This window comes from Neophocaena asiaeorientalis, unplaced genomic scaffold (genome assembly GCF_003031525.2).
Source record: "Neophocaena asiaeorientalis asiaeorientalis breed wild unplaced genomic scaffold, Neophocaena_asiaeorientalis_V1.1 scaffold119, whole genome shotgun sequence".
NCBI classification, from domain to species: domain Eukaryota; kingdom Metazoa; phylum Chordata; class Mammalia; order Artiodactyla; family Phocoenidae; genus Neophocaena; species Neophocaena asiaeorientalis.
The window spans coordinates 11,330,319-11,340,502 of NW_020175821.1; the positions used below are offsets into that span (position 1 = coordinate 11,330,319).

The 10,184-nt window shown below is 38.9% G+C and overlaps 1 protein-coding gene across 1 annotated transcript in view; it reads right to left on the bottom strand.

Annotated features, from left to right (window-relative positions):
• DHX9 (DExH-box helicase 9) overlaps positions 1-10,184 on the bottom strand; it is a 54,316-nt gene that overhangs the window by 43,930 nt on the left and 202 nt on the right. Inside the window, exons 2-3 of the mRNA XM_024732357.1 lie at positions 7,572-7,704; positions 6,128-6,268 (exon numbers count right to left, since the gene is read on the bottom strand). Of these exons, the coding sequence (XP_024588125.1) occupies positions 6,128-6,268; positions 7,572-7,682 (252 nt within the window). The 5' untranslated portion in view covers positions 7,683-7,704. The remainder of the gene's footprint in view (positions 1-6,127; positions 6,269-7,571; positions 7,705-10,184) is intronic.

Here is a 10,184-nt window from a genome sequence, read left to right on the forward strand (position 1 = left end):
AAGATAGTGTTAATTTAAGAAAGAGTTGGGATAAGGGATAGTAATACATATACAGTTTTTTCTTTTTTTGCTTATAGTTAGAAAAAGGTTGACCCAAAACTATATAACAAAAACAAAAAACTGGAAGACAGGAAAAAGGATGGAGGAGGCAGGAACAGAAGCCAGACTTTTCTAAATATGCTTCTTTTGTTAATTTAACATCAAAACTATGTAACTATTTAATTCAGTTCTCCAATTTTAAAAAGGTGATCCCTAAAAATCAAAAGCAAAATGAAACAGATGAACCTGAGTATAGAGCGGAGAGTATGATCACGAACAGGAATTATTTCAAACTTTAAAGTGCAGTAATTTGTATGTCTATAGTAGGATACACCCTAAATATGAAAAGAATTGCAAAAAATGTTAAACTTTTCAGTAATCGTATTATTGGTGGTAGCAGTGGAATTTACAGTGGAGACTGTTGTACATGTATATTGAATAAAGCAACAGAGTAATTATGTTGGGGCACTGCAAGGAACCATGGTTTTTGGATTGGGGGAAAATGGACATACAGATCTACACTGGACTTAAGCAAAAGCCCTGCAATTCTGAATTTAAACTGGAAGCATCAGGTTGAACTCAAAATATATCTTGTCTTGGAAAAATTTTTCCCAAGCTGTGTACACTGAAAAAGCTAAAACAATGACCAATTTAGTAGTAACTTCTGGCACTCAGTTTGTGGCCTCTAAAAATCAACCCCCAGTGAAAAGAACCAGGGATCTTAAGAAATGGCTGATTCCAGATCTGAGATAGGAAAATTCAAGTTGAGCCAAACATATGGTATGCCACAAAGCATGAAAGTGATCAAAGACTAAGGTTAAATGAACTTAGAAATCAATGTGAAGAGGGTCCTACTGGTCCAAAATGGGACAACTTAAAATAAACATCAACAATAAAAATAATGGATTAAAATGTTATATATTTGAATCAATGAGTTCATAATAATTGTGGGAAAAAACCTAGCTGGTAACCTTTGGAAGATACTAGGGACAAACTTATTTCTTTTAATTGTTTTTTTTTCTTTTTTTTTTTTTTTTTTGCGGTACGCCGGCCTCTCACTGTTGTGGCCTCTCCCGTTGCGGAGCACAGGCTCCGGACGCGCAGACCCAGCGGCCATGGCTCACGGGCCCAGCCGCTCCGCGGCATGTGGGATCTTCCTGGACTGGGGCACGAACCCGTGTCTCCTGCATCGGCAGACGGACTCTAAACCACTGCACCACCAGGGAAGCCCTCTTTTAATTGTTAAAGGGAAAGAATCAAAACATTTATCTTGCTTTTCCTGTATAAATTATATCTCAGAGTGACTAAATTATTGATGAGAGGTTCTGTTTTTATTTTTTTAAGGCGGTTTCTTGTTATAAAAGTATTCCAGCCAGAAATCAAAGGAATGTGCTAATGAAATAAATCTACACGGTGATATCAATGGCTGCTAACGTCACATCATGCACCTCCTCCTGATGAAGTACAGACCATCACCTTTGGAAATTTCTTGCTCCTGCCCCTCTACCCCAAACAAATCTGAATCTGATCAAGTCTCTAATCTAACCACTAAATATGGGAAATAGAGGAACAGAGAAACATGTTTTATGATACCAGAGGGATATAGCTGCAAAATCTAAACTGTGGGAAACTAAAGAATAAATAACATGCTTTCTTCAACAACAAATTCCAAAGAAAAATTAGAGACAAAGGAAGAGGGAGAGAAAATCTAATGATTAAAAGACTAGATATCAATCAATTGTAGTATATGGACATCATTTGGAGCATGATTTAAATAACCTATTAAAAATGGATTTATGAAACAATCAGGAAAATCTGAATACTGAGGGTATTTGGGAATATTAAGAAACTATTCTTCAATTTTTTTTTTTTTAGGTTTGATAATGGAATTGCTATGTTTTTTAAAGGATTATCTTTTAGGGATACAAACTGAAACAGTAACAGATGAATCACAGGATGTTTGGGATTTGCTACAAAATAATCCAGAAGGAAGAATATAGATAGAAATTATAGAGATGAATCATGATTGGCCATGCTGAAAAGGGTTGCAACTGGATTATGGGAACATAGGGGTTCATATCATTCCTATACTTGCTTTGATACACTTTTGACATTTTCCACAATAAAAAATTTAAGTAGGGCTTCCCTGGTGGTGCAGTGGTTGAGAGCCCGCCTGCCGATGCAGGGGACACGGGTTCGTGCCCCGGTCCGGGAAGATCCCACATGCCGCGGAGTGGCTAGGCCCGTGAGCCATGGCCGCTGAGCCTGCGCGCCCGGAGCCTGTGCTCTGCAACGGGAGAGGCCACAACAGTGAGAGGCCCGCATACCACAAAAAATAAAAAAAATAGAAATAAAAAAAATTTAAGTATCCTTCGCATTTAGAAACAGGTCATTTTTGGCAAGTGCATTCTGTTGAGTGAAAACGCAAGTGAAGTGACACAAACAGGGTTTGGCAGGGATGGGGAGGTGAAATAAAGATGGGATCTAAAAGTAAAGACTGGCTTGTGATATAATATTTTTCCAAATTCATCCATTCATTCATCTAACCAAAAAATATTAAATGCCTGCTATATGGGCCAGGAACTATTCTAGATGCTAGAGACACAGCAATGAACTAAAAACAGACAAAAAAATCCTCTGCTCTCATGAATTTAATTCTAATATGAGGATCTAGGGGGAAAAACTAGGTTAGAAGCGGGTTTTTCAATCTTAGTATAACTGACATTTTGGGCTGGATAATTCTTTGTTGTAGGATGCTGTCCTGTGCATTGTAGGATATTTGGCAGCACCCCTGGCCTCCACCTACTAGATGTCAGTGTCACCACCACTCCCTTCCAGTTGTAACAACAAAAATGTCTCCACAAATTGCCAAACATCCCTGTGGGACAAGATGACTTCCAGTTGAGAAGCAGCAGGCTAGAAGTTAGTAAGTGCTATGAAGAAAAATGCAACAGTAAAAGGAAATAAGAAGTACCACTGTAACAGCAGATTTGCAATTTTAAACAGGATGGCTGAGGAAGAGCACTACAGGCAGAAAGAATAGTTAAGTACAAAAGTCTTGAGGTGGAAAAGATGCCAGCATATTTGAGGAACTGAAAGAAGGCCAGTGTAGCTGGAAGAAGTGAGGGAGAAAGCAGAAAATGCATATTCAGAGCATTTAATGGGAAAAATCTGAATGTGCTAAAATGCTAACAAGAAAAAACCGAAAGTAGGATATTGTTTATGGTATGACCAAGTAAGCTCCTACTAGACTGACTCCTGCAGATAACATGAGCTCTAGGAAAATAAAAACAAGAACTAAAACACCCCTAAAACCCCCTCGACTATACACAGGCACTAAAAAGTAAACAAAAGCTGGCAGATTCTGGAAGGAACTTGAAATGAGAAAGCAAGAAATAGCAAGGGTATAATTCCTGTTTATTATGCCTTTTAGCTCTAGGGAAGACCATGTGAGGCAGCTAAAACTCAACAGAAAACCCAGTCTTCCTGGCCTGACATATCAGAGGATAAGAATTTGGGGAAACCAAAGCTGCTATAAAGTGCGAAAGGAATCCTGGAAAGGAAAGGAGCAATCTCAAATTCTGTGTATAAACTCTCCCCAAATCTCTGGCTAACCCCTGAACTACATATATACAGGAAAGACTCCAAGCCTCCTAGCGTAGGATCAGAAAACTGAAGTGAGATTTGAGCTATCACTCAAAAGATAGTGTTTGCAGTTTGAGTCCAACTAAATTAATTGCTTAACAACACAATAACAAAATACATACTCTTTGGAGGAATAACATTATTTAGAGTCTCCACAGCATAGTTTTCACAATGCCCAGGATATAATCCAAAATTACTTGCCATACAAAGAGGAGAAATCTCAAGAGAAAGCACAATCAACAGAGCCCAAGCTGAGATGGCCCGATGTTAGAATTAGCAGTCAAGGATTTTAAAGCAGCTATTATAACTATGGTCAGTGACATAAAGGAAATTCACAGTCATATTATGAACATATGCTTATAATAAATGAAAAGGTAAGAAATGCTATCAGAAAAATGAAATCTGTTAAAAAAAAAGTGATAATTCTAGAAATAAAAAAAATCTGAAAAAAAAATCACTGATGGACTTAACAGCAAAATGGAACTGAGAAAGCAATCAGTGAACCTGAATACACTGATTATCTTCAACATATACTGAACATACATATATATATGAAATCATCTAATCTGAAGAGTAGAGAGAGGAGAAAAAGAAGAGAGCCTCCAGGACCTTTGGGATAATATCGGAAAGTTTAACATACACGTAACATAAGAGTCCCAGAAAAAGAAGACCAAAAAATGAGGCAGAAAAAAAATTTTTTTTAATAATAGCCCAAAGCTTCCCAAATTGGGTGAAAGACATAAATTTACAGATTCAAGAATTTCAGTTAAACCCCAAGCAGGGTAAGTACAAAGAAAACCATGCATAGTTATATCACAGTGAAACTGCTAGAAACCAAAGATAAAAAAATGAAAGCAACCAAAGAAAACATTACATATAGGCGGAAATGATTTGATTACTGCTGACTTCTCATCAGACAACAGAACGTTATCTTTAAAGTGCTGAAAGAAAAGAAAACTGGCACCTCAGAATTGTATATCCAGTGAAAATATTCAAGAAAGAAGGTAAAATAAAAATAGTTTTCCATAAAAGAATTAAAAAGAATTTGCCACAGGCAGACCTACACTACAAGAGGGAGGAAGAGGCTAAAAGAAACAGAATAGGTCATAACAGATGGAGCAAAGGCCAATAGCTTCAAACATTTGAAAGATATTTGCAACATTCTTTTCATAGCCAGAAAGAGTCTTCAAGGTCATCTTGTCCAACCCCTTCATTTTATAGACAGCTCAACCAATCTAATTAAAAATCCTGTAATTATCTAGTGGTACAGTAGACTAGAAAGTAAGACTCAATTTCTGGGTAAAAGCAATGGAAGGGGGCTTCCCTGGTGGTGCAGTGGTTGAGAGTCCGCCTGCCGATGCAGGGGACACGGGTTCGTGCCCCAGTCCGGGAGGATCCCACATGCCGCGGAGCAGCTAGGCCCGTGAGCCATGGCCTGTGCTCTGCCAACGGGAGAGGCCACAGCAGTGAGAGGCCCGCGTAATGCTTAAAAAAAAAAAAAAAAAAAAAAAAAAAAAAAAAGGAAGGAAAAAAACCATGTATTTTTACCTGTATAAGCAAGTCAGAATAAAAAAACTCAGTGAAAAGTGTTAAAATTGATAGATTATTCCTAAAGGTTTTATAAAAACTGGGTACTACCTAAGGCATCTACTTAAATCATAATGTGAATCTTTTTATAATATCAACACCACCTGAATTTTTGTGAAAATTCAAGTTTTCATTTTTTAATTAACTGACAAACTTTATTTCTTAAAAACATTACTGGAAAGGGGTTTTTGCTGCATACTTCCAATATAATTAAAATGATCATGGTATCAAAAACACAAGAATGATATTCCATTGCACCAAATACTATTTTGTCTCTACTATCTAAGGGAATGTCAATGGGAGGAAATGTATCTTAAAATGTTACTGACTTTGGGACTTCCCTGGTGGTCCAGTGGTTAAGACTCCAAGATCCCAATGCAGGGGGGGCCCGGGTTCGATCCCTGGTCAGGGAACTAGATCCCACATGCCCAACTAAGGATCCTGCATGTTGCAACTAAAGATCCCACGTGCTGCAACTAAGACCCGCACAGCCAATTAATAAATATTTTTAAAAAGTTACTGATTTTTATATTCTGTTTGAAATGTTATCTTTGTAAGTACACAGAATACAACAGGCTCTGAAAAATCAGTTTTGAATGAATGAAATATATAAAACCTTAAGACATACAGATTAAGGGGATCTCCCAAGCCCACAAGTCAGGTACATAATGAGAATCAAATCCAAATCTTCAGGAAATCATCCTAGTTCTCCGAGAAAACAAAATGCCAAGGTTCACTCTGGAACACATTAAAATACTATTTGAAAACAACACTGAAAAATTATCACCCTGGGCCTCCATACATACTGGATTAGCATAACCTTATAACATATGTCTAAGTGCTTGGCCATACTTACCCCAATAGCTGGGACTTCTTCACTCTTTACTTCATTTATTCGAACCAAATAGTTAACAAAGTCTCTGGCAGCATTGCTCTGTGCATCCTTTTTATTGGTGGAATTACCCATGCCAGTGTAATTATATCCTTCCACTCGAACCTTTAACAGTCAAGAAAAAAATACCTTGAGAGACTGACCTGCGTAATTCTGGTATTTAAAAAATTCATAATTCACTAGTCCATTAAGAGACTACAGTTAACTGTTGGAAATATACTCTATAAACACACTGAAAATAACACACAAGAGAATTCACCAGTTGTCTTATTTAAAAAAGCTTAATTTGTGTTGTCTAGTAATAAACTAATCCAAAAACAAGAATGTTAACTTATGTGGCTCAGATATTCTCTTCTCACGTAACAGAATGTTCCAGTCTATGGCCATTACCACCCCGAATGCGCCCAATCTCGTCTCATGTAACAGAAATGTTCCACATTAAAATCTGACTTTATAAGACCCAAGAACAAGCTCTCTATTTGTATTTATTTTAAAGTACTCTGACTTGAAGCAATCAAGAATTGATCTACTTTCCATGGAAGCAACCTAAATGCCCACTGACAGACGAATGGATAAAGTTGTGGTACATATATACAATGGAATATTACTCAGCCATAAAAAGGAATGAAACTGGGTCATTTGTAGAGACGTGGATGGATCTAGAGACTGTGATACAGAGTGAAGTAAGTCAGAAAGAGAAAAACAAATATCGCATATTAACACATACATGCAGAACCTAGAAAAATGGTACAGATGAACTGGTTTGCCAGGCAGAAACAGAGACACAGATGTAGAGAACAAACGTATGGACACCAAGGGGGGAAAGTGGGGAGGGGCGTGGTGGCGGTGGGATGAATTGGGAGATTGGGATTGACATGTATACACTGATGTGTATAAAATGGATAACTAATAAGAACCTGCTGTATAAAAAAATTAAATTAAATTAAAAAAAAAAGAATTGATATACTTTCTACTGGAACTAGTAAAACTACAAACCGTTGGTCCAACTTTTCTAATCTGCACTACTGGTAACTGTGGAAGCTGTGGAAGATTCACGTTCTAATTAGAATAATTTACCTATCAGATTGTTTTAAAAGTAATGCTCAGGGAATTCTCTGGAGGTCCAGTGGTTAGGACTCTGCACTATCACTGCCAGGGGGCCCAGGTTTAATCCCTGCTCGGGGAACTAAGATCCCACAAACTGTGTGGTGCAGCCACAAAAAACCCAAGAAAACAGTTATGCTCACTTGAAAATGATTCACAATGAAGGAGACATAACAAGCAAGTCACAGTAAAGAAGATTCCCCAACATACAACACATTAACATTTTCAAACAGAAAACATTGTTCTTTTAATAATAAAATAAGCCTCAAAAGTCACATAAATGTAAACTGTATTTTTTTAGTACCTCACACATGAATTTCTGCCTGTTTTTGTTCCCCACTGCTCTAATTTCATAGGTTGGAGTCATCTTCCTTTTGCCACACCAGGCATACAGAAAATTTTTAACATCACCCATGATTCAAGTGTCTTCTTCAGACCTAAGAAACAAGTTAGTTAAAAACAGCATTATTTATAAGAACAAACACTGGAAATTACCAACCTGGAATTTACTGAAAAACTAGGCTAAGTACAGGATATTCTATCATGCTGCTATTAACACTGCCTATGAAGAAATTTTAATGACATAACTGGAAAGTCTACGACATGTTATAAGAAAAAGCAGGATACTAAAGTATCATCTAAACTACACAAAAAGTATGCATAGGTAAATCAAGACTGGAAAAGACATATCCCCCCAAGCGTTATCTTCAGGTAACTACAAGTGGTTTTTACAAGACATTTTATGGAACGTCCTACTTTTTACAAAAGGCACTTTATGTGTTTTAACTAATTTAATCCTTACAACAATGGTAGATAACGTTATACACAGTAGATCCTACTATATCATCTTTTTACAGAGGAAGAAAATAGGGCATAGAAAGTTTTAGTAACTTTTCTAAGTTATCCACTGTGGAGGTCTAAATTCAAACCCAAACTACTATATTAAGAAATGGTCATCAATCATTTTATATATAAATCCAATAGTTTATCCTCATTTGGATTATGCCTCGTAACAGACTGCCCTCAAAGTTGCAGGCAATATATTATGTTAGTAAGTCCAAATACAGCACTTAAACTGGAAACAGTCATCAATGAACTTAAATATCCTGTGCCAAATCTCTCCTTTAGCCCTTGTTATTCATTAAAATTTGAGAATATTATGTCTTTTTGAAGTGCAACATACCATACTTGTTGGCATTCTCCCTCTACTCCAGGTTATAAGATAGCAAAAGAGATGGAGCCTGAGTCTGAGTTACAAGCAAGGTATCTGAGAGTAAATTAAGAACCAGAGAAAATATGCTACGAATTTAGTTTGCTGTGATGTGAGAAGAAACCCCACTGCTAGAGCATTGTCTCTGTCTTCTGTTAATGTTTAGTGCATTTTGTTAGCACCTAAGCCTTGTGTCATTCAACCTCACCCTAGTATAAAAAATTTATTCTGTAGTCATAGGTTAACCCTGGGGACATTCTATTAATGAAAAGCTGTGGAACGCTGATGATGTCTATCTACAAATTCCAACCATGAATAATTAAAAAACAAGCCCTCAGCGTGAATGAGTAGCATGAAATATGAAGGACTACACTATCAAATTCCTTCCTCCCTCGGTAGTCTCTTCTAACTCCATAATATTAAATATCAACTATATGCTAATGATGCCCAAATATATATTGAAAGTTCAGTCTTTTCTCTTTAAGCTCCAAAATGAAGCTCATCCAACTGCAGCACTAACGGACCCATCTGAATGCTAACTTGGGATCTCAAACAGAATTTTAAATTTCCTCCCAAACCTGTTCCTCTTCCCGCCAATCCCAGTGTTCCCAGCTCCCTAAATGGCACCTCCATCCACCAAGTTACTCACGTAACCATTTGGGAATTTCCCAGTCCCTCAAGATCCTCCATAGCTATCCCTTGTAGAGCCCTTATTATGTGCCAGTGGGTATCCTTAAAGGAGCATCTATGTGAACTATTTTACTTAACCCTTACAACACTGTATAGATAAACATTATTATTATTCCCTTTTTACAGGTGAGTAAACTGAGCCAAAGAATAACCTGCCCCGGGAAACAGAGCTAACTGGGGGACCCAGAATTCCAAGCCAGGTAGTCCTGATCTACTACTGATTTACTGCGCACTTCTGCCTCCAAAACATGTCTCCAATCCATTCGCTTCTCTCCCTTCTCCCCGCTACCACTACTGCCCACATGGAGTACGGCAAGAACGTCCTAAATAATTCCCATTTCCACTCTGGCTACCCCTAAATCCATTCTTCTCTTAAATTCTCACCACACCCCAGTCACATGGCCTTCTTTCAGTTTCTTTCCAATCCCTGCCAGTAAACACTAACTAATCCCTTCTGCCTCTGCAGTTCTGCTCTTCCTCCGCGTCTTCATAGCTGACGCATTCTCCGTCCGATGGCCGAGATATCGGCTCAGAAGTCTACCTCTTCCGAAAAGCCTGCCCTTGCCACCCTATCTAAAGTAGCTCCCTCCCTTTACACTAATTCCTCATGATCTTTTTACCGAAACCTGCAGACATTTGTTTCCCTACTGCCACCCCCGCGCCACGACCGCAACCTCTGGGAGGGAAGGGCAAGGACTGTGCCTAACCTGTTTACTCTGTCCACAGCACCCGCAGGACAGCACCCAGTATCTGTGGCATGGGCCCTAGGCGTGGGTGGCGCCTCGACGGGCTCACCCTCAGACGATTCACCCCCTTTCACTCTGTGGCGACGGCGACAGCGCCACTGCCGCGAGCAAGGAGGAGGAGGAAGTGGGGTCTGATTGCTCCGGAGCCGGGACCGTGACCAGCTGCGCGGAGAACCGGGGGCCACCTCGCGGCCCCGAACAGCGCAAGCGCGGCGCGGCCAGCAGCAGGCAACGCGCAATCCGGGAACCCGGCGGGGCGGCTCCCCTCCCC